Source organism: Stylophora pistillata, chromosome 13 (genome assembly GCF_964205215.1).
Source record: "Stylophora pistillata chromosome 13, jaStyPist1.2, whole genome shotgun sequence".
NCBI lineage: Eukaryota > Metazoa > Cnidaria > Anthozoa > Scleractinia > Pocilloporidae > Stylophora > Stylophora pistillata.
In genome coordinates, this window is record NC_142531.1 from 11,654,519 (window position 1) to 11,682,299 (window position 27,781).

At 37.7% G+C, this 27,781-nt stretch overlaps 1 protein-coding gene, 1 long non-coding RNA gene and 1 pseudogene across 3 annotated transcripts; 2 read left to right on the forward strand and 1 right to left on the reverse strand.

Moving 5' to 3' along the window:
• The first annotated feature begins 620 nt into the window (after nucleotides 1-620).
• On the forward strand, nucleotides 621-3,251 carry LOC111322093 (uncharacterized; annotated as a pseudogene).
• Nucleotides 3,252-5,596: 2,345 nt separating this feature from the next.
• On the reverse strand, nucleotides 5,597-27,175 carry LOC111322090 (RNA-binding protein Musashi homolog 2). 2 transcript variants are annotated; one of them, XM_022925136.2, is made up of 16 exons: nucleotides 27,017-27,175; nucleotides 26,832-26,872; nucleotides 26,556-26,637; nucleotides 26,314-26,398; nucleotides 25,900-25,941; nucleotides 20,683-20,775; nucleotides 19,948-19,996; nucleotides 16,517-16,599; nucleotides 16,226-16,319; nucleotides 15,667-15,747; nucleotides 15,043-15,141; nucleotides 14,005-14,181; nucleotides 12,665-12,864; nucleotides 11,839-11,861; nucleotides 10,682-10,708; nucleotides 5,597-10,435 (listed from the first exon to the last, which is right to left on the reverse strand). In XM_022925136.2, exons 1-14 carry the CDS (start codon nucleotides 27,076-27,078, stop codon nucleotides 11,856-11,858), a joined length of 1,194 nt encoding a protein of 397 aa, XP_022780871.1. In that variant the 5' UTR covers nucleotides 27,079-27,175; the 3' UTR covers nucleotides 5,597-10,435; nucleotides 10,682-10,708; nucleotides 11,839-11,855. The 2 variants fall into 2 exon arrangements, with proteins under 2 accessions (XP_022780871.1, XP_022780870.1); XM_022925135.2 differs by lacking the exon at nucleotides 11,839-11,861.
• LOC148717649 (uncharacterized) lies at nucleotides 10,442-23,814 on the forward strand. Its single transcript, XR_015994421.1, has 4 exons — nucleotides 10,442-10,732; nucleotides 13,137-13,175; nucleotides 16,866-17,024; nucleotides 21,923-23,814. It is a non-coding gene; the product is annotated as an uncharacterized LOC148717649 (long non-coding RNA).
• Nucleotides 27,176-27,781: the final 606 nt, after the last annotated feature.

The following is a 27,781-nucleotide window of genomic DNA, read 5'->3' on the forward strand; positions in this document are numbered from 1 at the left end:
AGGCTTAGTTCATCCTCCGATAGCATGATTTTTATCCAGCAGGTTTTTAGTTTTCCACAGAAAGCTTACGCTTGGTTTTGATTCGAATTGTCTTGCTATTTATTCATTTTTTGAAATGTACTTTGAATAAGTTTCTAAACACGCAATAGGAAAGAATACCGTATTAGTGAATGACTAGATAAATAATAAATAAATAAGTATGTTAAAGCATATGGCAAGTGAAGGCGCGGTGGCCTTATGGTTAGAGCGCTTGACCGGATCGAGTGGTCCGGGTTCGAACTCCGGCCGGGACATTGGTTTGTGTTCTTAGGCAAGACACTTTACTCTCACAGTGCCTCTCCTCACCCAGGTGTATAAATGGGTACCGGCAATTTAATGCTGGGGGTAGCCCTGCGATGGACTGGCATCCCATCCAGGGGGGAGTAGAAATACTCCTAGTCGCTTCGTGCTACAGAAACCGGAGTTAAGCACCGGCCTAATGGGCCAATAGGCTCGTAAACAGGCTTTACCTTTACCAAAGCATATGGTAAAGATCTAAAGTTTTTCAGGGAAGGATTCATTCAGATAAGTCTATTAGTTAAATAAATGAAAAAATAAAAATACCTCAATTAAATGGCTCTTCATTAGACTTTTAGGGAATATTGTAGAGACTTTAAGGGAATATTTAGTTTTTAGACATAAGCATAGTCATCTGTGTAAACGTACGTTTCTTAAGAAGACATAGGCTACGCTTTGCGCCCTATGTTCTTTTATTTATTATAGCATCTATAAGTGTACACTGCACAATAATAATAATAATAATAATAATAATAAATGGATTTGTGAGGTTGTCTGTAAGCTGTGCAATTGCTGGAACACAAAGATACACACCGTGAAGGGTAACGAACTGTCACCACCCATGCGGTTCAACAGAGGCCTCCCACAGAGGGATGCGCTGTGTCCACGCCTGTTTACTCTATGCATTAACTCTGTTGCGTGGAAGTTAAGCTCCGCTGAAGGATATGGGCTTTCAAAACCTATTGCGTCCAAGGTCACCAATCTCCTCTAAGTCGATGATCTTAAGGTGTTCGCGGCGTCTGAAGAAAAGCTGAACAGGGTGCTGAGGATGGCGAAAACAGTGATGGAAAATGTGGGACTTCAGTGGAACCCCAAAAAGTGCAATGTCTTGCACGCACGGCGCGGAGTAGTGTCTGAGACCTCTAATGGCTTCACTGATGGTCAGGCGGCAATCAACTGTTTGAAAAAAGATGCGCAATATCGCTTCTTGGGAACGCCGGAGCGCCTATTACAGGAGAAGAAACTAGTTCTAGAGATTGCAGCTCGTGCTTACCTACAGAGGTTATCAGTTTTTTGATCTAGTCCCCTCTCGGATAAGAACAAAGTCACGGCTACCAACCAACTTGCATTGCCGGTGTTGTCATATCTCATGTGGTCTCAGCAATGGTGTGTAACGGACCTTTCTAACATCGACAGAGAATCTCGTAGAATCATCTGCGAGAATGGCGGGAAGCACCCACTTGGGTCAACTGCACTCCTGCAACTCCCTAGACACGTGGGGGGGGCGTGGTTTTAAGTCAGTGGAGACTGAATACAAGCAGACTAAAATCAAGTCAGCTAATTTTTAGTAGTTACTTATCTTAAATTTAAACTTAGTCGCTATGTGTATTATTAACTGTCACTTCTGAAGATGTATGTCGAAACATACGAAACGTCAAGTAAAGTTTACTAATCTTGTTTTCCAACATGCGTTTTACTGTCATGTTTGTAACTGCAGTTTAGTGTGCTATTTCTTATCAAGTCAGCTGTTAAGTTATACGGAAATGAAGATCCTACCATGGGCCTAGTGCGCGCTTTTGAAGAACAAGCTGCTGTTAAAGGGCACTGGTCACTCGTGAAAGAGGCAGGGAAATTTGATGAAGAGTTGGGTGTCTCTGAATTTGTCGTACCCCAACCAGAAGCTGTATGATGAGGAAGGCAAGGAAGTGTCGAAGGAGAAGATTAAGGATAAGTTAAAGCAGAGAGTTAGAGGTCAGTACGCCGAAAAAATCCGAGGAGAGAGGTGGCAAGGCGGAAACCTTTTAACATCCAGATGGGATGATGAAGACTTGAGTAGACTAGAATGTTTCGCGTGGATGACGACCTGGCAACGCGCACCGACTCATACGATCGCGGGTATGATGGAGCTACATGAGTAGATGCTACCAACAAAGGTATACTCCAATCATAACATTGGTACCACCCCTGCAAACGTCACCACAGAGTATGGCACACGTGATCGCGGGGTGTTCAGCGTTGGCCCAAAGTAAATACCTGGAGAGGCATAATGCGGCTTTAAAGGTGTTATACTTTGAGCTTTTGCGAGATCTTTTAAAAGCTGGTTGACGAGGTCCCCCGTGGTACTCCAAGATAAAACCCAAGCCACTGTACGAATCCAAAGTTGTGCAAGCGTTTTGGGATATTCCCGTCTATGCAGAGCATAACGAGGTGAGGGCAAACCGGGTGGATGCGAGGATAGTCGGTCATCGGGAAGAGACAGTGAGTATCATTGAGATGAGCTGTCCGTGGGTTGAGAATCGTGGCAAGAAAGATGAAGAGAAAACACTCAAGTATGGACTGCTTCGAAGGGAGATGAAAGCACAGTACAAGGGTTATAAGATCAACCAATACAACTTGATCATAGATGTGTTGGGAGGCTGGAGTGTGGACATGGAAAGATCCATCAGGAAGCTCCTAGGTTCTAGATGCAGAGAAACCTTAAGGCTAATGCAGAGATCGGTCATTTCAAAAACGCTCCACATCGCTCGGACATTCAAGGTTGCTGTCTAATAGACTTTAAGATAGATTGTAAATAGTTAGCGAAATTGATAGTAACCAGTGGCCAGTCTTTCTAGCAAATGTTAGGACGTCGTTTTTAAATTGGGTTATTAGAAATATATAAGAACGTGACAGTCATAAGGGCGTGACACTTGATTAGCGTTACGTTTTATATCAGCGGGTGATGTTAGAAATGACGTAGATTGTATTTCCTTAGAAATCTGATCGCGGGTGTATTCAATAAAAAAGGGGTGACAGTGACTGAGAGGAGATTCGAGTGATAGCACAGGCAGCCCAAGCTCACTACCAGAAAAGCGGACGTGACTCTTACCGTGTTGCGCAACGCTTTACATTTATAAAGGTTTGTATGGGATGTTATCGGTTTGCCTAAAAGAGAGAAAAAATGTCTTGTTTTGAAATAAAATGGACTTACCTTATTACCTAGTTGTTTTCTTTGTTGATTCCTCAACTTGAACACCAACATAGTGCTAACTCGCCGAAAACGCTTCAAAATGGCCTGAGACGCTAGGAATCAACAAAGAAAACAACATGGCAATAAGGTAAGTCCATTTTATTTCAAAACAAGACATTTTTTTCTCTCTTTTAAGGCAAACCGATGACATCCCCAGTGGCGGATCCAGGGGAAGGGTCTGGGGGTCCAGACCCCTCCTTACAGACCTGACGCTTACAACTTTCAAACTGAAAATCTTACATCGACAGGATCGTATATCACTTTTTAACTGGCTGATCTTTTTAATGAATCCAAGTAAACGGTACTGAAGCGGCCCAGGAATTATAACGTGTAACCGCGACTGGTGGGAGGGGGTGTGGGGGAGGGGGGTGGGGGAGAAGTAATTTTCATCAAAAGTCTAACAGTCCTTTCTGAACCAAAGTTTGGACCCCCCCCCAATCAAAAATTACTGGATCCGCCCCTGATCCCATACAAACCTTTATACATATAAAGCGTTGCGCAACGCGGTAAGAGTCGCCTCCGCTTTTCTAGCAGTGAGCTTGGGCTGCCTGTGGTGATAGGGAGTGATTTTATCTGTGAGCATTAAAAAAATATTCAACGAGATTGAGAGTGACTAGTGTTGATATCCGCGTTTCCGAGAAGGTTTTTAAAGGAACACGAGCTGTCTTAATTAATTTTATTAGTTTCCCACCATTTCTGCACGTTGTATATTATAGAAAGTTATTATCCCGGTAGGGACATAGGTTATGTTGTTACGCCCTATGTTTTTTTTTTTAGTAAGCTCAGCATCTAGAAGTTCCTTACTGCGATTATAATAATAATAATCATAATAATCATAATAATAATAATAATAATAATGATAATAATAATAATAATAATAACAATATATGTTAATTGAAGCTCCCCCAAAGGGGCTTTTCAGCTACAATGTAGACTAACTAGTAAGTGCTTGAAAATCCCCACTGGCAGGAGGCAGACCATTGGGCTATTTACAGAGTGTAGCCGAGGAGTTGAACTAGGGGCAACCGAGAACAAATCCAGTGAGTGGCAGGGTGGAGGACTTGAACCCGCGATACCGGCCGGATTACAAGTCAAGCACCCTAACCACTCGGCCTTGCAACCTTTTCAATCAAGCTCGAGAAAAACACATGGCTGACGGCTCTCAAACAACGATTAAAGCCTCACTGGAAAATAAAACCCAAGCAGCTAGCAGACAGATGATAAAACGTCGCTATTTACTGCAAACTGGTAGAAAAGTTTTACGTTTCATTTCGCGTGTTATTTAGCCGTCATGGGCCCGGTTTTTCAAATGGCGGATAAAGATATGAAATGGATAAATCGCTATCCAGCGGATAAGTGGTAACAAAACTTATTTCGCTATCCACCGGATAGAGATTTGTCCTGTGGATAATGTTATCTACCCTTTGAACAACCAGGGCCTGATATTTGCTTGAACAGATGAAAATGGGTCGAGTCACATGTGTGGTCAGTTGGTCACCAGGTCTTCCGCAAAAAGTTTCAGTTCTTCGAACACCCACCCCAAAGAATCATTTTCATCCTGTTCAAGTTAAATATATTACTTAAGTTTTTTGTTTTGTTTTCATGGTTTTATCTTTGATGGCTTTGCTTCCGATAACCTTAAGGTTTCAGTAACTAGTTTTGGATATTGAAATGGAATAATTTTTCTCAAGTTTAGGGCTTGGTGATAGTACAACGGAGCTTTATCCCGAAAAAAGCGCGAGCGAAGCCCCATACCTGACCCATACCTTAGAAAATATGGTTATTCATTAAATTAAGAAAATTCGGCTGTTACTAATTGTCTTGAGCAGACTCCAAATTTAAGACTCAAATTTTGCTGCCTGTAGCTACTGACACCAGCAACACTGAGACAAATTTTTCTCGGTCCGTTGCCTTAATATGGTAAAATGGCATAGCGGTGGAATAGTAAAAGTTGTAAACCACTGTTGCTACTTGTTAGTTTAAATACTCAGGTGATTATAGAGATGCACGCTGTCTTATTGGTCGATGATTCTGTCCTATCTTGCTTTAATCCCCTCGCGCGAAGTGATCATAGCAGGAACGCAAAATTTAGAAATGACTGCCTTCCTTTGTGTCAATGTTTCCGAGGAAGTGATCAATACAATAGGAGAAAATTCAAATTCACTGAGCACCAAAACGCTATTGAGTTTGGCGGAGGCGAATATTTGTTAAATGTTAGCTATGTTTATTAGAATCGGATTTCCCTTTAATCTTCCAAAAATAAGATTCAGTAAGAGACATAGAACCAAGGAAAGGAAATCAGACACAAACCTCTCTGTACAAATTTTATTGATTCAAATACAGCCATATACATCTTTCAAGGACTAGATTTCCGAGTGTTAAACACAGCATGACTAGGTAGATTAAAACTAGTAGCAAACGGTTTCATCTGATAAAACCAACACTTCAAATGAACTACGTACTCTGATTACCCAGAGAGAGTCGACACAACTCCTAAATGCTTTTAGATCTTTCTCTTGTCTGATATTACTTATTCTCTGTACGAGGCTCCCTCAGGGAAACTCAAGCCTATTCTTCTCCACACTAATTCGCTCTTAGCGTAGTTTATGGCGAGAGCTGCTATGAGCTATTTCATTAGCACTTTAAATGTAAACACCAGGACAAGGTAGTGACACTACAGATTGACTTTCCTCACAAATAATTTTTTTTCACTGAACGAATGAAAAACAAAGCGTCCCAAGATACCAAACTACCAATTCATACTTTTAAATTGCCCTATGTTTGAAAAAGAGAGCAACTAGGTTGAATAATGACAATTCTATAGCATCAAAATCTTGTCTAGTGTATATATATCTTATTAACCAAGCGCGAGGGCCGTACTGGGAGAATATCGACCCGAGGTCTTGACAGTACGGACCGAGCGCAGCGAGGTCCGTACAAATAAAACCGAGGGCCGATATTCTTCCAGTCGGTCCCGAGCAAGCTTGGTTAATAAGAGATTTATCATACCACTGAAGTTCAAAGGGACACAAGTGCGGTATCATTCGGGACCATTCGGGACAGTGCCCGGTCCAATACTGAGAGAATATCGACCGGCAATAGAGCATTTTGATTGGTTGATTTTAGTTATTGGCCCTCTGACTGCCCGAGTCGTGTAATAATATGTCAATATTGCCTGTACAATTCAACGCCTAAGAGGGATATTTGCTGTTTCTACGCGCGGCACCATTTAAACCACTACCCACTAAAGATCGCGACACATACAAAACATTTCACTTGCATCAAGATTTCTCTCAAAGTTTTGAACGATTTTAAGAAACCTTTGAAAATATATACTTACTCTCCATTTTTGAATAAAATACGTTTAATAACCTTTTATCACAAACTTGTGTTCCAGCCTAAGACGGTCAACAAAGGAGAAACAATGATACTAACCAACAAGTTCTCCTATATTTAGATGAAATACAATTCTGTCATCTCTAAAATTTTCACCTTACACCTTTGGTTAGTCTCCTTTGTTGACTATTTTAAGCGGGAAAACTATAAGTACAAACATGTGGTAGAAGATAAATTTGTTATAAAATTACGCATTTGAATGGTATTACGTTTCAAAATCTGCTACTCATTATCAATACTCTTAACAAGCAATACTGGTTATAATCTAACTAGTCAAATAAAATTCAGTGGGGATATCCTGTGAGCCCCCCTAAGGAAGTTGTTGATCGAAGGTCATGCAATGCTCCCATATGGAGAATAGCATTGCGTGACATCTCCTTATGGGACTGAGGCTGTTGCTTTGAGTGCTTATCACACAAATTCCGTCATATCAGTGATTTAGCAACTACATTAATAATGTTTCAATGACATGCAGGTTCAGGTAAGCCAGGGTTTCTAGTAATTATTAAAAAAGAACGCACTAACACGCTCTGCAGTGTTACCATCATTAAAAAAAAAAAAAAAAAGATAAAGCGTTCGGGCCATACAGGGAAGAACGCACTACTGGGTTCTAGGTTCATGATTTTTGCAGCAAGGACTTGTTCTATAGCAATGACAAAACGTTTTGATAGTCACAACACATTCTCTTTTAAGGATAAAAAGTCACACCCCCTTGAAAGTTGGAATTGAGGAATTTTTTTCTACTGGTCTCGGTTCGCTCTAGCGAGACAAAGAAAAGAAATAGATTTGGTAATGAGATTTAATTTTTTAGTGTTAGTTGTTTTCTTTCTTAAATTTTCGTGGTTCACTCGATAAAAATGGAATAATCCTCAGAGAATACATTTTTCTTGAGAACAATTTGCGTTTCAAATTAAGAAGCAATCCACTTTACCTGTTCCCGATTTGAATCTGATTATTCCTTATTCCACCGTGACAGAAAAAGGAACTCTGCCTCTTAAAAACAGACAACTGTGTTCCTTTGAATTTAAGATGGAAGTGGATTAAGAAATATATCTGTAAAGCAAATGGCCTTGTAACTACAGTATATGGATCGTCAAATAATAAAATGTCAATATAATTTAGAAATAATAGATTATCAAGAAAATAGAAGATAAGAATAAATACATGGTACTCGAATTCTTTGTGAGTACGCTTTCAATTTTCACTTTGGAATGGGGAATCAATTCATTTTTTATCAGCCAGGCCTCTAACGGTTGGCTCCCGCTAATATTCCGACCAAGTCCTGGTCATTTTATCACGTCAAGATAGAGTGTGAGGACACATTTTTCGCAGCGAGATAGGATCGAGTGGATCTTTCTTTGTCGCCAGTAGATGCAACTAGAAAATACATGTGAGAGATTTAAATTGTAAATGATAACATTTTGAAAATGATCTCCTTGTGATAGACGTGACAAATTCTACAAATAATTTAAATGAGCAGGACCTGACGTGTACATTATTCGCTGACTTCACGCTTTGGTTTGGCCACTTTGAAATATCTACACCACGTTGATATTTGGTTACCCTGCGAGACAGCGATCACCTCTAGCTCTATTACTATGAAACGGTATCATATAATGACGTATTAAATTTCACATTCTCGTTCCGAGCGATTCTCGGGCCCACGGATAATGGCTTCTTGTCCGCGGTATGAATCATATACCGCTGACAAGGAGTCGAAATGACTCTGGGCTTGAAATGGGTCCCGAAATGGTTGTGTGGAGCTCACCCATGGGCAATGCGTATAGAGATTCTTATTTTAAGTAAGAGGAAAGATAAGAGGATCCCTATCTCGCAGGGTAATATTTGATAAGTTATTAGAGTGGCAAAACGTTGAACTCGTTCCGCATTCTTGGCTGTGCGCGACGCATGCTCACGAATAAAACCTTTGGATTTATCATTAATTTTCTTTTGAGAAAACTTAAATAACTTAACTCATTCGTTGTTTGAAACTTTCTAAAACACTATCTGTGCACTACTTTTTTCTCAGTCTTGCGGCCGTCACTTATAAAGTGGCGTCACAATTGATAATGAATTCCCTCACAAAACAGCCACAAAATGCTAATGTCTAAGTTTTCTCAAAGTTACAAGGAGCAAATGAAAGCAAACTACTGTGCCGGAGTGATTTACATGTTAAGCAAATTATAAAACAACGACAAAGAGACAGAAAAGAAACTAAAAACGTCAGCATCTGAGAAACTGCGCACCGCCCCTCCCCTGACCCAACATTAACCCTATCTGTAATTGGTTCATTGTTGTTGGGTCAGGGAAGGGGCTCTGTTTCTGGGTAAACACCCTACAGGTTTTTTTTTTTAGATAGAAAACTTGTGGTGAGGTCTTTCACGACCTTAACGAATAAAAAGAAAATAAATCGAACCTCGACCAAAACCCCTTGTTTGCCTTCACCTACTCCTCGTAGAACGTCAGTTTTTGAAACTGACAAACCAAAATGTAAACAGTTTTCATACCACAAATCAGACAACGAAAGAGGAGGAAATAAAACGAAATCGAGATTGACATTTGATGTCCTTTACATACATAGAATATGACACACTCTGGGGGGCGTGAGAGAACAGCTAACCCTTTTTTTCTAGTCCTATCTCGCTATACACTGCAGTTTAACTTGAAACCCAAATATACCTTTACTATTCCGTACTTACTTTATGCAGAACCGTGCTTACCTATCTTCATTACGTCGACTCGCACATTCTACGTTACTTCTAAATATAATCATTCCTCTTTCGAAACTACAAACAAATGTAGTACTAAACGGAAATCTAGATATCGTCTCTGTATACGGAGTCTTTTCAATAAAAAAAAAAAAATAGGAGAATTCTTTAAGTTTTAAGACCCTTGGTGCACGATGGAAAGTGCAGTATGTATTGCTGCGAAATTAAATGCCGGTACTATTCGTGATTTTGGAATCATGTTTTCGCATTTAAATCTAAACAGTATGACAATCGGTTTGAGGCAGTCTCATGGAAATGTAGACTGCTTTACAGCCATTTCCGGTGTCGTTACTGGGGGAGTTAATCGCCCGGCGTGACGACACCGGAAATGGCTGCAAAGCAGTCCCATGGAAATGATCCATTATCCCTTTTTGATAGAAACACTACTCCTCTTCAGTACCACTAAACTTCGCCATGAAAACTCTTACTTCCTCTTAAGCTTGTTGGTTTTCCAATCGACCGGAATACAACAAAACATCACAACCTGAAAATTCTCTCATTTTAAGTAAATCACTACTATATAAGTAAAACAATCCGTTTTCCTTTAATACTTTCCTGGAATGAATCTGACTCCGAGTCGCCAAGCCTCTGAACTCTTTTAAATGAGAGTCAGGTTGACTTATTCACCGAATCCAGCAAATTTAGTTGTTGTAACTATCCACTACAAAGAAATCTAGACACACCGAGCTATAGTAAACAACTGCTATCTACTTCTATTAATGAATCTAAGATGTGACCAGTCTGCCTTGTAACTAAAATGGTCATGTAAATCAAGATATACGTAAACTAGAAATATCTCTACAACTGACATAATTAAATTTCATTTTGACCATCAAAAGACGTTCCACCTTTGATTAGGTGGAGAATTATATCGAGATGAATTGACTCGTAAATCGAGACAAAATAGTTTGGTACCGGTACTTCAAATGGTCTTCAAACCTCATCAAATGCAGAAATTGGACCTGTAACAATCAGCATCTCATGCCTTTGAAAGAGATGCAAACAAAATGAAATTAGAGATGACTAGAACGATTAGAAAGAAGAAAGAAAGAAAAGAAAGAAACAAAAGGAGAAAAGATTTTTGACCGCAAAAAAAAAAATTTCCAGGAAGTTTGGAAGCGCTGGACTCGGGACAAGTAGAATTTTTCATTCGCACCGCTCGCACCAGATCCCTGTCAATGAATAATAGCTTAACCTTCGGTGGGAAAACAAACAACTGATTCCTACTTACCAAAGCTTCTTAGTGGCCAACGGAAATCTAAAACAGAAAGGAAAGTGTGTGGTAAGCTAAAAGAATGTAGAAATGTTAATTATGCATGACAATGTCGACAGGAATGTAAATTCAAATATGTAGTTAAGCTGTTTAATCGCGCTTATTGTTTAGCTTTGCTTTTAGATGAGGAATGCCCCTCGTATTAAACAGTTTTTAAAATTTCAGTGATTTAAACCTAAAGTTTAAGTATTTCAATGTACTTCTTTGAGAGTAGCTAGCTTAGCTTTCATTTTGATGAGAGGTGAAAATGTTTTTGAGGTCGAGTTTGACAGTATTTGTTTTCTAAAATCAATCTATTTATTTCGATCCCTACTTTACTGATATCTGACGATTCCTTTTTCGCCCCGAATTTTAGTAGGTATTAATTTGAATTCTGGTGTAATGTTCTCAATATGCCTACCAATATACCTATTAGTAATTTATTGCCCTCTATAACATATATGAACAAGTTACACATCGTCGGATTGGTCAATTCAGTTTTCAAGCGGATGTTTTATCACAAAAGCAATGAAACGCATTTTTTTCGGACTCTATAACGTGATAAAGCCACTTTGGATGTTGGGAGAACACTTGGAAAGCTTATCAATCACTTGCCTTAGGCTTGTGATTTATTATTAGCAAATTCCTCGTGTTCTCCTTACCTCCCGCGTGGCTTTATCACATTAGAGAGCCCAGAAAAAATTATGCATTCTGTTGCTTAAACCTTAGGTCATCTTATCTTAGTCAAACTTAATGAATTAAGAATCCTACCATCTAAAAGTAAGTTTGAATTATTTTACATCAATATATGTTTGGGGAAGGCAAACCATTCATCAAATATGGTAGGTGACCAAGGCAAGAAAGATAATGTTACATAGTTTCATAAACACCTGCCACACGTGCCTTGTCGGTAGCTGAACTAGGTTATGAAACTGGAACAAAATCTAGCATTTTGCATGAAATAGTGTTCAAAGGTTAAGGGATATTCATGAGGCAGTTGATCAAAGTATAACAGTTTGGTCAAGTTTTAAACTCAGCACTTAGTTTTTAAGCCTTAATAACCAAAACTGATGCATATTTAAAAAAAAACTGGACACCAATACTTTAAATATCCTTAGTTATTAATAAGTACTTACAATGATGCACTCCTCCATCAGAACTGTCAAAATGAATTGGAATGTAATTAATCAATTTAATTGCATAATTTATACATGTAATTGGGATAAATTTCTGCTCTCTTTGTTATCATGCAGTTTCACAGCTGGTTATTATAGTTTTTTTATCATTTGAAGTAAAACTTGGTCATCTTCTGTAAGTTTTACGTTAACTCCCTTAGTTTACCACATCATTCTATAATATTAATATTTTAGATTTGTGTGATAAGCTAGGTTACTAGTGAAAGGAAGTGTGGAGGCATTTAGCTTCCAAAGTAATTAATGTGCCTATTTGTTATGAATAATTGATGTGTCAATAAATGTGAATATAGAACTTACTGTATTTTCATCAAATAAGCACCCAAGAGCTTATTTGTCCATAAGGAGGGGTGCCTATTGGAAGAGGGTGTTCTTAATCAAAGGGGGGCTTATTAAGTTAGCACAGCAATAGGACAAAAATTAAAAGAAATGATAGCGCACATAAAGGAACATGGAGAAAGAAATAACTGGAATGGAAAGATGTATTTATGGCCAAGGGAGAGGGGACTTATTAGAGGAAATACAGTATTGACCCTGTTCAAATTTCGTTTAATTACAATACGGAATAAACCATGCACTGAGTGCAGCTAAGTTTATTCTAACTGTTCTATGACAGTAACGTGTTTTATAATAGTAATGTTTATTGTTCAAGAAAGAAATTATACCAAATTTATTTGAAACAAAATGAACAAACTCCTTAGCTTAACCTAAAATGAACCTTCCAGTGAGAGAAATAAAATTGAACATTATCAATGTTCTGGTGACTTACCGCCATGGCATGACCAAAGCCTGTAGGCTGAGGGCTGGTGGCAGTGTACCCCAAACCATCTGCTGAAGTATTTGCAGCAGAATTGATGTAGCTGCTTAGATCTTGAACAGGTCCTGGACTAGTTGCAGAAGGGGCAAATGCCCTGGATACTGGTGAGGGTGGTGGAGGACCAAATTGCTGGGTATGATGGTAATTCATGCCTATGGAAATTAATTTACTAATCAAATGCTGTGAATTTGAATGATGTAAATACCTACCAGAAGACTTAAATGCATTTGAATGATTTAATTAACCACATTAGTAAGGGGAAATCTGCTATTTTTTTTCTAAGAAGAAAAAATACTAACAAAAACTGTCTACAAATAAGTGAGATTTACATTTATTAGAGATTTACATTTATTAGATCATAGGTTGGTCATTCTTGTACTTCGTTTATTTTTGTGTTAATTGTTTAATGTCCCATCCTTTTCAGGAGGAGGGACAAAAGAGCCACAAGTTATCCCTTGTGCAGGTATCAAATATGTTTAGTGTGAATGTTAGTGGTATTTATAATGTACCAAAGTCAATGGTCAATGTCTGACAAACTATGTCTTGGCTAAAGCCAAGGAAGGCTGGTGCAACTACCATTAGTTATTTTCAAATTAGATGTAAATTCTCTTTTCACATATTTAGATGTGTGATATAGGATAAAAGTACTTGAATTGTTTCCTTTCTGAGATGTGAGGAAAACCAAGTTAAAACCTTCAAAGCCAGCATGGAAATCAACAGCAAACCCAACCCAAATATAATTCCAAGTCGAGCCAAACCTAAGCTGTGGTACTGTGTCGGTGAGGGTAACAAGGTGACTTGGTTTTATCAACTAAGTTGATAAATGTAAACTGGCCCCTTTGATAACAATGTCTTTACATTTTTTGAAGGGTTTTGAGGCTGAAAGGGAGGCAAGCACTCCCACCCCTGCTTTCCAACCCTTAACTCCAGAAATGATTCACTCCTAACTTCTCCCTATAATATCTATACAATATCCAGCCAACAAATAATGAGAATACTCAAACTTTTCAGGTTGAAGTTGTTTTTTGATCAAATGCCAAATTCTTGTTACTAAGTTAAAAAGAAATGTGTTACAGCAAGAGGGGAGAATTAATAATCTGATCTTGCAGGTTAGAGGGTTAACAGTGTTGCAAGGATAGGGAAAGGAGAAATGAAGAGAGAAAATCCGATCCTTTCTTCGCTATTCAATCTCTGGCCCAGTTCAAAATTGCTGACAAAGAGATACCATGGAAAGAATAAAAAAAATTTGGAAATGACTGATATATATGACAACAGCAGACATATTTCCATACCCTGATAGTCAGTATATTCCTGCATGGCTGGGCTAACTTGTGGAATGTCAGGTGGTCTGTTGGGTCCTGAGCGGCCTCCCTGATTACTTATTGTGGCATAGTCTGCATAGTACTGACCTCCTGCTGTTCGTCGCTGGTCAGGGGGATTCATGAATCCAGCAGGGTAGCCAGGAAAACCTGAAACAGTAATTTAAATGCTAGTGTTTTAGAAGAGCAAGAAAAAGTTGCAACAGTAAGGGGATATACATGCTCAAAAGATTGATAGATAAAATTGTTGACTAAACCCAACAAAGGCTTTTTTTGGGATAGTTTGAACAAACAAATAGTTTAGCCACTGTAACCAGGAGTAAAAGATAAGGTGAAAGTTCAAGTTAATTTGGTTAAAGCACACAACTGACACAACTTTAAACCATGCTATAAAAAAGACTTTCCTTTGCAACTTGGCACATTCCTCCTTGAAATGCTTTGAATTTTGCGTATGCAGAAAAGTATAATCCAGAATACAATGAATATAGTTTTGCATCAAATGAAAAGGGTCATATATTTTGGAATCCATAACCTGATTTTAGTATAATAAAAGTTTTGATAAAAGTATTAGTGGAGATTATGGCTTTTGTAAAGATGCAGATTCGTTCACTGGCAATTGATTTACCAATTTTTTGGAGTGTTGTACCAACATCCTGAGGGGGTTTTTATGCCAGTAAAGAAATAAAAGTGCGGTCCATTCCTTTTATAGAATAAACATAAAACGTTTCAATTTTCTGGTGCTTGTAATACCTCAGTTATTTTATATGAAGAAAGTCTTTCCCTTATAGTTACAAGACAGTTTATTCAAAACACTGATTCCAGTCTTTCTAAACAAAGGAAGCCATTGTATTCCATATGAAAGCAGATGTAAGCTTGCCCTTTCCCTTTGAGATAATTCTCTAGATGTTAGCAGTACGAAGTATTAAGAAAAACATGAAGTTTCATGTAGGCAGGCATAATTGTTAACTGTGCCAAAATAAAAGATGTTGCAAAAGATGTAACTTCACTTACCAAGCATTCCGGGATAGTTCCCTAAGTAACCACGGCCTTTACCTCTCACCGGCCTGTTCTGTGCTGCAAATGCTGCTGCTGCAGCAGGACTGTACCCACCTATATAGAGTCAAAAGGGGAAAAATCACAGGAAATTGTAGCAAATGAACACTTCCACTTCTAGCTCTAGAAAATTACTTAAGAATGTAAGTGCAGGTCAATAATAAATTTCAATCATCAGCCTTATTTTGGCCATTTCCAATCTTGGCCTGACTTCCTGGTTGGTTCAAACGTGATGACATTTGGATGAGTTCTTTAACACAGTATTCTTGGAAAGAAAACATATGAAACAGCTTGGGAGGTGAAATTGTGGACTGAATGAGGATGTACAACACAGTACATAAGGCCATAGGCTGAAGTAAAAAATAATGCATTGTTTAACTTCTGACCCACATTATGTGTTTCTTGTTGTATAAATGTGGTTCTTTTTGCCTTTTCTTTAAATAATCTTGCCTGGTAATTGGGACAACAAGCCAATTAGTCCTCTAGAATTTTGCTATGTTTCCTTGCTTCACTTTCAACCACTTTGTTCCTAAATCTCTATCATATGAATTTAGGTCATAACTAATTTAAAATATATTTTACCTGGAAATGGGTAGTTACCAAAACCAGGACCAAAGCCTGACAGAGGAAAGCCTCGAGGAAACCCAGGATGGAAAGGATACACTAAAAGCAAAGTGAAAGGGGTGTTAGAACTTTTGAGCATATTTCAGAACATTGCATGCATTTGGGAACTCTCGGTTTGATTGTACACCCTAACATCAGGATGCATATTCTCAATAAATTCCCTTCACAAATCAATTCCCATGTGGTAAAAGTCTGTAGTGTGACCCCAGCTAACAAAAAGCTTCTTCAGTTGGTGATCATTTCTATTATTCTTGTGACCATGATGTAAGATTCAGGGTTGATATTGTAAGGAGAAATTACAGGAGTATTGCAAAAGCTCATGTGAAATAAAACTTGAGATTATGATGTCATCAATGTTAACAATTGTGTAGGTAAAGATTATTGTGGTGCAACAGTGAGACTGTAAATCTGTCACACGTGACCATAACTCTATCACATGATCATACATGTACAGTTGCCAGGTGATTGCATGAAATGTAAGTTATGTGGCCACATAACAAAGATGTTCTGTACTTACAGAACCCTCGTCCAGCCAAGGCCCTACCAGCCCTACCACGCCCACCTTGCAAACTTTGCATCACCTCTCGAGGTTGCGCTTTCTTAACTTCAGTCTGCAAAATTAAATGCACCATGTGTATCAATTGTGAAGGACTGGAAGAAAAATCATCCTCTAAGTTTTACCATTTTTGCAAAGCTAATATCTCTTTATCACTTGAATATACTTGAAAATGCCTATCTAAAGAGGTTATTTTGAGAGTGGTACAATTTATGGGTATAATGAGGTGCATGTATTAGCAGCTTAGAATACCTTCTTATCGTTGATCAGGTGGAATTGTTCCTCACAGGCACTTTCAGCTGCATCTTCAGTTTCAAATGTTACAAAGCCAAATCCTTAAAAATGACAATAAGAAAATATTCTCATTAGAAAGTGAACATAAAAAAAACTGCAAAAGCTTTAACCTCAAAGGAAGGTTTTTTTTTTATGATCTAGACAAAAGCCAACTAATACTGGGCTGAGGACTAACTGTCATTTATATTAGTTTCTTTAGTATATGGAAAATAGAATAGATTTAAATATTACATTTAGAATATTTCAATTTCTACTATAATAATTTTATTTAAAAAACATTTTCTTTCTTCAAAAATTTCCTTGGAAGCTGTTTACTGAAGATAATTTGCTTCTGCATGGATGCAGTCACCATTACTTCTGGTGAAGAGAACACAGACTAAAAAACACAAAAAGCAAAGATCCCCTGAACGAAAGTGAAGAACCCAGAAAATGAAAAAAAAGGACACCACAATGGCTACACAACAAGGTAATATGACAAGATACTCAGTCGTTTATTTTCTTTCAAAGGTTACATCACTGAAAACAAAATGTTCAGTTTTTCTCAGATTTTACTCCAATGATTGGTGAAGTTGTGCAGTGGAAGACAACCCAGTATTCAGGGTCTCCACTGTGACTTAAACAATTATACTCCTCAATAAAAATTTTCCAGATGGAAAAGAGTTGAAAATAATTTGTTTGGAGACTCAGGAATTGGGTTGGGGAAATTTTGTCTTTGAAAACAGGAAAGTCTAAAGGATACAAGGGGGGAGTTCCATTTGACTTTCTGCCTTGGTGGGGTATGGACAATCTCAGAGCCACAAAATGTAGATATTTTGAATATATCAACAAAGTTGAAATGGTAAATTGGCCACCGTAACAATTACAAAAGCTAGATAATGAGAGAATGATATTTTGATATCATTATCTCAAATGTGATTCTGCTGTAATTTTAGCTGAGATATATTTTAGACATTGCTACCTTTCCCATGGATACTTATTTCTTACCAATACCTTGGGGATTCTTATCTTGTGTTTGCTTTATGCAGGGTATCTGGTTAATATCTAGTCTACTAGCTGTCTCCATACAGGCCTGAACCTCAATGATCTTATTTTTTGATCATCTAGACTGGCTTCTCTGATTTAATTTTCACAAGAATATAAATTGGTCACAGTCAATGTCTGTAACAACTTTTTCCCATCAAACAAAGCAGATGAGCTGAAACGATGTTGACACTATTCCATTAATGCAGCTTAGAAAGATAGAAAATTATGGGGACACCCACACCCTGTAGCAACTTGAAACAAACTGCTTTACTTCAGTATTTTAGGGTGTAAAACATTGTTGTTAAACGTTTTTGCAAATACTTTGGTAATTTTGGCAATGATGCACTTTGGTTTGAGAACATACTCTAATTTTTGAGTAATATTGATTAAATGAGATGTAGTCAATCTTATTTTTGGCTCTCTGATATTTATATTTTCAATTATCCTGGGCCCAGTTGTTCAAAGGCCGATTAGCGCTAAGCCAAGGTTAAATTTTTAATCCAGGTTTCTATATTTCTCTGTTCAAAGGCTGTTGTAGGATAATTTCAATTCATTTTAGAGCATTCAATCATCAAATTGTGGACAAATAGAATTAAAGTGAATTTTCTTTTAAAGCGTTTGGATCTGAAATCAGATTTCACACTAACCCTGGGTTATCTTAACCCACCTTTGAACAACCCAGCCCTGGTTCAAGATTATCCAGAGTATTCAGCCCAGTCACTATGAGTCTACATAAGTGAGGCTCCACTGTAGTTGTCAATTGTTAACACCAAAGAGATCAAAGTGAGTAATTACCATCCTTTTGAGTCTGGCCATTTTGGACCATTTTGGCGTGCAGAATAGAGCTCAATTTGTTAGAGCGCCAGATTGTCTCATGCAGGAGGTCGAGGGTTCAAGCCCCAGCCGGACCAATACTCATGGTCTTAAAATAACTGAGGAGAATTTGCTACCTTTCTGTAATATCAAGAAATGGAAAGATATTCTAGTCTACTCGGATAAGGACAAGTAAACCGTAGGCCCTGTCTCCTGCAGGGTTAGGGGTAGGAGACATTAATTTCCCACGCACGAGATTACTGTGTGGTGGTGTCCTCCCTGGAGGTAGGATGGGTGGGTGTGCTTGGCATATTAGCATGTATTGCTAGGGGCCTAATCCGCCTGAACAACCTGAGTTCAAATAAAGTTACCTACCTACCTCCCTACCTACCAAATTATAGAATGAATCACCGGTGGAAATGTTTAAAAATAACAAAATGAAATCTTAAACTTTAACCAGATGAAACCGCAGTATTCAAATCTCTCATTAAGCTGTCTGCATAGTGCATTTTTTATGTAACTAAAGCTCAATCCTAATTTTGGTGTGGACATGTGCTTAATAAAGGCATCTAGTGAATGCACTCATTAGTTTAATGGTAGATGCAAGTTGAAAAAATTGGGTTGTATGCTTCTGTGTGCTTCATTCAGGGTGTTCGTTAATTCCTTTTGCTGTAAGGAAGAAATATCTCATCAATCCGGACCAGTTTTGACTATGGAAAAACTGAAAGTTCAGCTTGGACATAGTTGAAATGAATTATGAACAAATTATCAAAAAATAACAAATAACATTTTTCAAATATTTTCTAACTACAATTTTGACCTTGGAAAATCAAAGCAGATGGGGTGCAGCCAAATATTTGGACTGATTCAATGGATTAGAGGCTATAAAGAAAACAGTAATTGCCACTAATGGTATTATTTTTCAACTTTAAAATGGATTTCTTTGTCCAAAAAGAAAAAAAAGAGAAAGTCTGAACTTGACTCAAAGACACCAGCATTTTTTAAGCAACTTATCGCAAGCAACCTCACAACTTGTTATTTTTGGATTGGTTTGGTTTTTGACGTGCAGGCTTTGTGAACCATGGGTCTGGTGAGCACAGGTATACTTTATGGTTGATATAAGGGAGAACATTAGTGGAATTCATTATGAGTGTGTGATTTGAGGACATTGGTACTAAAAAAATTGATTAGTTTTGGTTATGCAAAAACTGTTACATTCAGTATGGTTTTAGTTGAAATGAATTATTCACAAATTATCTCATAAATTACAAATACCATTTTCAGATATATCCAAGCTAAAATTTCAACTTGGAAATATCAGAGCATTGTGGGTAAAACATTCAAATATTTGCACATACTGGATGGATGAGAGGATATTTGGTAAACAATCAATTGTTTCTAGTGTTGTTTTATTTTAACTTGAAATAGATTATTTCTTCCAAAAGAAAAAAGAAAGTTGTTTTGTTTGTACATACTAACTGCCATAAAAAGTTCACATTTCATTAGGATTTAAATTTCTGATTTTTCTAACAATAAAGATTGATTGTAGTTACCTCTATGTCTGTGTGTAACTTTATCGAACATAAGCTTGGATTCTGCCACCTAGAAGTTGAATGGAGATGACTGTAAATTACATATTGTAATTTTGTCACAGAGGGTTAAGATTTTTGATTGTTAGGTTCGTTCACACTCTACAAGAGCCGGACACATAAGAGGTTGTGACTATAAATAGCTCATATCGTGAGTTTTTCAATTGCTTTAACCTTTTTAGCATCTTATCTCAAATATCTGTGTGTGTGTTAATTAAGCCCCTTCCTTTGATTAAGTTTTCAAGACCAGACAAAATGAACATACACAATAAAATACAAATTAAAATGACTTTATCTCTTAAACCTGTCAACATCATGAACCATAAATGATTGCAGAATCACAAGTCAAATGTTATTCCTCTACAAGTTTTCCCCAAAGTCTTACAGATTACAGACAATTGCAAAGGATAACAGAAAATGGCAATTTTCAACCCACTAGGAATATCAAACACAATTATCTGGCTATCATCATTTTGTCATTGTACAAGAAATGAATGGGGGTAGAAAAGTTATTATATTGTAATTTTAAAGTGGAAAAATATTGAAAACTTTTTGTCAAAGTCTTAAGATTTTTTGTTTTTCAATTTTTTCCCCCCATGGCTTCCATTACAGTGTAAATTAATTTGTTAATTATGTTTCATGAAGTGTCCTTTGAAAGTAAGTGCATAATGTGAAACTAGAGAATGATATGCAACTTACCTCTCCATATTGTTTAAAAAAATTGGTCAAGTCCTCTTCAGTGGTGGAAGCAGACACCCCTCCTACAAATATCTTTTTTGTTCTCGTTACCAGCTGAAAATTGAAAGAACTATTATAATTGCTCTAGGCAAAAATGTGGTAACAACTTGCTAAATAGACAAGTAACACAACTCAATGACTGGTAAAATAGTGTGCTTGGCAAAAGTTATATAACAGTATTTGAAAACAACAACTTTAATATTTATATTGCGCAAAATACATGTAATAATATAATGATCAAATATATGATAAAACTTTTTATTAAAAATCCTGCTTTCAATGTAACTTCATGTAATGGCAGTGATCAGTTATCAGCTAACAAATCATGCAGATAGCAAGAAGGAAATACTTTTGCCCTTAAATATTGGATTACAATCACTAAAAAACTTTTTTTTGTACTTCTGCTATAACTTCCTTTATTTATTACTCTGCTTACAATATTAGTTATTATATTTATAGTTATCATAACTTCCCTCTCTGTTTTAATGCTAGTTGTAGTAAGTAGAGAGTAGAGCAAATGATAACTGTTATCATTTGTTCTGCTACCTGTACTCACTGTGCCTGCTTATGTATGACTCAATTTAACTTCAAACTTCCAACTGCTTGTAAACTGTATCTTTTAGCTTAATGTAACTCTGTATTTTGTTATTTCCAACACAGGCCGAGATTAGCCCATGCTATATGGGGGTTGTTGAAATTGTAATATTATAATCTGTATTGCAATAAAGTCAAAGTAGTAGTAACTTTCATGAAAAAAAATTATTTGCTCTCTGAAATATTGTAAAAAGACAAGGTCTAGCATTCCACAAAAAAATGATTGTTGACTTGCAGTTCTGCCCTTTATGGGTGCTCTGACATTGAAAATCTTTTATAATGCCCTCCCAAACATTTCTTGGTAATAATGCACTACACTTTTAAAATAAGGTTGGCCCTGGTAGTTTAGTTGGTTTGAACAATATGGTGCAAAGACAGTTGTAAAGGGGTATGATTTTGTTTTGCCATTTACTATAAAATTTGTCTACTTTTATCCCATGAAAGCTGCAAAAACTATTTTCAGTTTGTAATGTAGTGTTTTGAATAACAATTCATGATGAAGCTGATCCTCTAGAACAAAACCTGGGGGGATAACACACACTGATAAGAATCGTTTTTAAATCTCTCTAAATGATTAACAGTATTTAACACAAATTAAATTTTTCAGCCTGGGAGAGGCTTAGTGCAACCAACAGATGTATCACAGAGGTTCATTGTGGATTAAATTCTTGTTGATGCTTCTTCCCTCCAAAGGAAAAACTGAACAAATAACTTGGAGTATGTGGCATGTGCTTATAGAGGTCTCAGGTGTACTGAAGGTAATTTTTTCGGCATCTATAATTATTTGATAACTTGAGGATTGGCCCAGGGTAGAATGGCATGGAAAGGTTTCCTTCAGGAATCATTCAGCTTTACTTGTTAATAAAAAGCTACCACCAGCCAGAGTGTGTATGGTTATCAAGCCACTTCAATCTGGGTAAACAAGTTAAAAACTTTGCAAATTAAGAATTTTTTTCATGTCCTCACACGGGAGGGCCAAAGAAAACATTTTGAGTCCTTGTGCAGAATCTAACCTCACACTTTTGGATTTCACACTTCAGTGCTCTACTACTGAGCTTTAGGGACTTTATGATGTGTTTGATTTGGTTTGTGAAATTTATTATTTGGTGGTGATAAATTTTTCCTTTGCAAATTAATTAAAAATTTCATATTTATAACTTTGTCTTCAATAAAAACAGGACAATTGTAATAAAAGCTAGGTTGGAAAAACATGAACACAACTTGGTCAACATGTTGGTTGATGTAACAACTGAACAGTTATAATCAATATGTCAGGTAGTCAACCAACAGTGGACCAATGGTCACCAATGTCTCAGTTACTGGCTAGCAATATTAGCCAGTTTGCCATCAAGTGTCAGCTGTCCATTGGCCAACTGTCAGCAGGCTTTTGATTGGCTACCTGATTATGGACCATCCACCAGCTAATATTGATATTAATTGATTTTATCAATGAATGCTAGCCTTAGTTACCCACAATACACATGCTCTAAATAGTTTAGAGGGTTTAACACTAGCTCTCTTTATTACTTCTTGAAAAAATACTTTAGTCTCTAATAAGACAAGTGGCTTTTCACTTTTATCATTATTTTTTGTGTGTGAAACTATGACAATGTGTGGGAAAAGGAAGGTAAGGAAGAGGAGAATTGTTGTGAGCATGTGCGCAGACATTGATTTTTCTATGATACTGTTTGTTAGACAATTTGTTTTCTAAAGGCCAGGTCAAAAACAGGTCACATCTTATCAATTGTTTTCTGTCTGTAAAGCAGGTATTTGGTGAAAATAGAAATAGTTCTACCAGAGAACTCATCCAAGGAAGAAAAGCAACTTAAAAAGAGAAAATACATTTGTTTTTTTGGTAAGAAAGAATGTTTAAGGCTCATTTTGATGAGAAACATATTCAGAATGTACATAACTGAGTTGCTCATTGTAATTAAGAAATCTTACTTTTGAAATAAATACCTTAGCTTATATTTCAACACAACAATAGGTTGGTATAAATTCCTTTCACGTGAGGGTCACAGTTCGGCTAGCCAAGTCCTGTTTTTCTTTTGAATAGAATTCAAATGGTAAAGCAAGGAACAGACATGATACTGACATCATTATGAATATTAAATACTCAGAAGTGAAGGAAGCATTTGTACTAAAAGTAACATATTATGACTAATAGAAAACGAATTAGTGGTTTAACATGAAGCTTAGTTCATTGCAAAGATATTGCATCCCATACTTCTCTAATGTTTGGTCTTTGTTGTCCTCATTGTCAATCACACAGTTGTGTAATTTCAGAGAATTTATTGAAATGCAAGATGTTGAGACAATGTCATATGTATGGAGCTTTTTATAGAGATGATCTATTCCCTATCTGTGTATAAATTAACTTCAGTCTACACACCACAACAGGCATGCTGAATGCACTTGTACTTATCAAATCCACATATTGGTGGTGTGCTATTTTATACAATTGAATCTTGCAGTTATGCTACTATTTGGCTATTGAGAGGAAACCATTAACAGTTTAAGCAAGCTTATGATGGAACAAGCTTTGGTTGAATAAAACTCAAATTACAATCTGGTGTCTCCTTAGGGTAAAACGCTCTCATCTGACTTGGTTTGTTTTAGGAGCAATTTGCAGATCATTTATTTAGGTAAAAAGCACTGAGCGAAAGAAGTAGGCAATTTCTGTAGAATAATGGGTTTGCGCAGAGAAATTAAAGATGGCTCAATATTGCATCATCTGTTTATTTAAGGTTCGTTTATTATAATAAGAGCAAGAAAGGAAAAAACACTCTATTTGTGGAAATCAAATGATCTAAAAATTGTCGTGTGAAACGGTATTCCGATAAGAGTTAATGAAAACGTTTGAGTTATTTGGAATTAACATTAAACCACCGCCATCCATCACACAATTCGTTTAATAGACAGACGAAATACGTTTTTTGGGAAGATGGACTGGGATCCTTTTGTTGATGGATTTTTATTAAGTCACACAATAAACCAGAGAGCGTTTATGCTGCGTCCTAAATCGAACTTTACTCGATGCCCAAATTGTATCTTTCATAACCAGGAAGTTTTGAATAGGTCTCTCAGGAAGCAACAATTTAAATGTATTTACTTTCGCATCAAATAGGTGTGAAGGACTTTCAGAGATACGAGAAAAGCATTCAATGGCCAAATTTGTGTACTAAAGAACGTATTTTCTACTCTTCTGAAGAGGAAATGGTGATAAATTGGTTGTAGTGTTGTCGTCAAGGATGCGCATCGATTCGCTAGGCTTGTGTGACACCACCGTTCTAGGAGTCACAAAATGACTAATGAGCGGATGCGAGAGCAATATTATTTCAACTTACGATATTAAAATGAAACCCGAATTGCACTGTGTCCGTAACGTAAAACAAAACAACTGTTTAGGACAATTTCGCATTTTTTTTTGTCTAAATAGGATAAATAGCCAACGACATCGATTCATAGATGTTCGGGTGGCAACGCTTGTTGGAGAAATATTTTCTTTAGAATTACCATTTTGTACCTGCGTTCAAGGTGCTGAAGACGTGATAGCTCAAGCGTGTATGTAGCAAGCAATAATTTATTAACTCTTTTTGTGGCAATACAAAGCTCCGCACCTAAGTCTGACTTGTTTTGAACCCGACACAAACACACTGGCGAACAACAAAGTCTCGGGTAGCCGCACTCTCACGAAAATATGTTTGTTTAACATCGGGTAAATTGTAAAACCGGTCCTCTCCAAGTTGACAAGCTAAACTACTCTGTTTAACGCAGTAAAATATGTGGGATTGAACCTGCAGTATTCACCTGAAGTGTCGCTCAGCTGATCTACTGGGTAAGGGTGGCAAATTACGGTGCGCAAACCGAATCACGGCGCTGCTAGTAGCTTTCTTTGTTGTCTTCATTGAAATGGACTTTGAGAACCTGTAATTATTCAATTTTACCGAAAACAAACTAGAAAAAGATATATTCTGTAACACACAACGAGTCGCTGCGGAAAAGTAATGGCTTGGGAAAACCCCCAAAATATCGCGTGTTTGTTAGAATATAAACTCGGCTCTCAAACGCTCAACCCGCCGTAGGAGGTGAGCTGCTTCTTCGGGGCCTTACACTCACTCGCTCAAATTATTTTGAAGTGGGCGTACTGACGAAACAAACAATTTTGAACAGCATTTTCACTTAAAATGGGGTCCGATCCGTTATCCTGATACAAAACTGGAGAAACAGATTCGCATCTTAACACGGAACTAAAGCGTTTGGCGACCAATGAAACTGCCCTTCTCGTTTACAAGCTGGCTTCCGAACGTTATATTTCCGTTTGGGGCGGCCTTAAAAAGACTAACGCCTTGCAAATTGCGCTCAAAATGCTAGCTTAACAGCGTGAAACCGTGAAGCATTTCAATTTTAAGAGGGACAGTTTTCTTAAAAAATGTTCACACATAAAAGTGGAAAGCCACTGCCACGCTGTTGTCAAGCAAACAATTCGAAGTCCTGATCTTTTGATCGAGCTATATGCATCACACGATATTTAAACACCCTTCCACGCTAGATTTAACGCACTTAACAGTAACAAGTTCTTACCTTCGGTTGAGGTCTCTTGGGCACAGCGACTTTCGGATCGATCTGCATTAGCGTCAAACATATGTACAAGGTGTTAGCGTAGATGTGGTTAAACTCGCTAAAGTTGAAGCTCAGAGTACATCTTAACATTACAATGGCTTCGTCGTGTGAATTTAATTTCCCCAGACACGAACATCACTTGAAGCGAAAATGCACCCCCTTTTCAGCTAAAATACGGCAGAATGAAAATAAAGGTTTTGCAACTAAACGGTGGTGGTTTATTTCATCGAAAGAGTTTATTTGAAGCTTTAGGTACCTTGATCATATTAAAATACGGACACGCCAGACGTTTGCGGATGGAGCGTGAAAATTAGTCTTGAACGAATCCATCTCTATGGCGCGCGCAAAAAATAATCACAAAATTTTCGTACAAACCTTCTTGTGGTCAAGTTCGTGTGGGCATGCTTTCAACACTGCATCTACAGCGGCTGGATCCTCAAAAGTAACAAACCCAAACCCCCTGGAATATGGATACAAAAACAGAATTTAAGCCACCATCATTATGTTGCATATTGCATATTCTTCAGACATGCCATTTACAATACAAAGCTGATCGCGCAAAGGTGTCTAAGGTGGAAGCAAGGACGGTGTTTCCTACACCAGACTTTGGCTTTTACCTCGATTGTTTTGTGTTAGGATCCCTCATCACCAGGCACTCCTTTAGATCTCCATACTTGCTAAAGTATTCCTGCAGACCCTCTGAAACAGACGACAAAAATGGACCGTTACGGAACCGTGAACTTAACCACAACCGATTGTTCCAAACGTGACTCATCTCAGCTCATTTTGTCGGCGTAGGAAAACAAACTCCACGGCCGATTTTTTTGTGGAAGAGAACGCTTAACGACTGCAACAATATCCGAACTTATACAGGGATCAACAAAATATCCAACCTGCCGTTGTTTCCCAACTCAGGCCTCCGACGAACATCTTCCTGTTTGAGGGGAGAAGAACGGACGACGTGAGAAATTTATGCTTACAAGAAAATTTGCTACCAGCTAAGTCACACCATCATTTCGTGCTAATGAAACATGAAGTCGGCTGGCAGAAATTCGGCTGGCGGAAGCGAGCAACTTACCCCGGATCGTTCGGGAGGTCGACTTTGGAGGCTCCAGAGGTCTGTGGACTATCCGCCTCCATTTTTCCTACAACTACAACTAAACAAGAGATAGGCTAACGAATGCCGACACGTGGATATTATATTCGGATTGGTTCGTGATGGGTGGTAATTTGGCGCCATTTGGAACTGGCACCTATGCTCTTGATTGATTGTGAGCTGTGGGCTTCTGTGATTGGTCCACGAAAGTCTCCTTCGCAACGCTGTTAGAAGCCGTGAGTGATGTGACACATGTTCGAATGTGACCCGCCTTTCCTTTTGTCCTTCTCCAAGCCTGTCTATACTTCTTTCCTTTCATTGGATCAAAGTAATGAGACCCTTGAGAAACTGCCAATCAATTTGACAGCTGATTTGGATCGAGAGACGAATAAATTACCTCTGCAGACTAACGACAGTTTGAGTCTTTTTAATTTTGAGATTCGCTTAGACAATCGTTGCGCGTATGACAATAAACTTCCATTTTCATCAGGTGACATATAGGCGCTCGCAGCCAAAAAAGAACTGCCCAAGCTTGACGACGCCTGAGTGACCTGATATTCAAACTCTGTTTTGCAGGCTGCATCTTAAGTTTAAAACTTTCATGAAGAGGTCAGAATAAGCAATTTTTGTTTACAATGGATATGTAAACACCAAAAATACTTAGCGAACCCTCAGGGAAAGAGGACAATTTCCGTGTAGTCAAGCGAAGCGTTTCGATAACTTGATAAAACAGGTATTGCAGGTTAG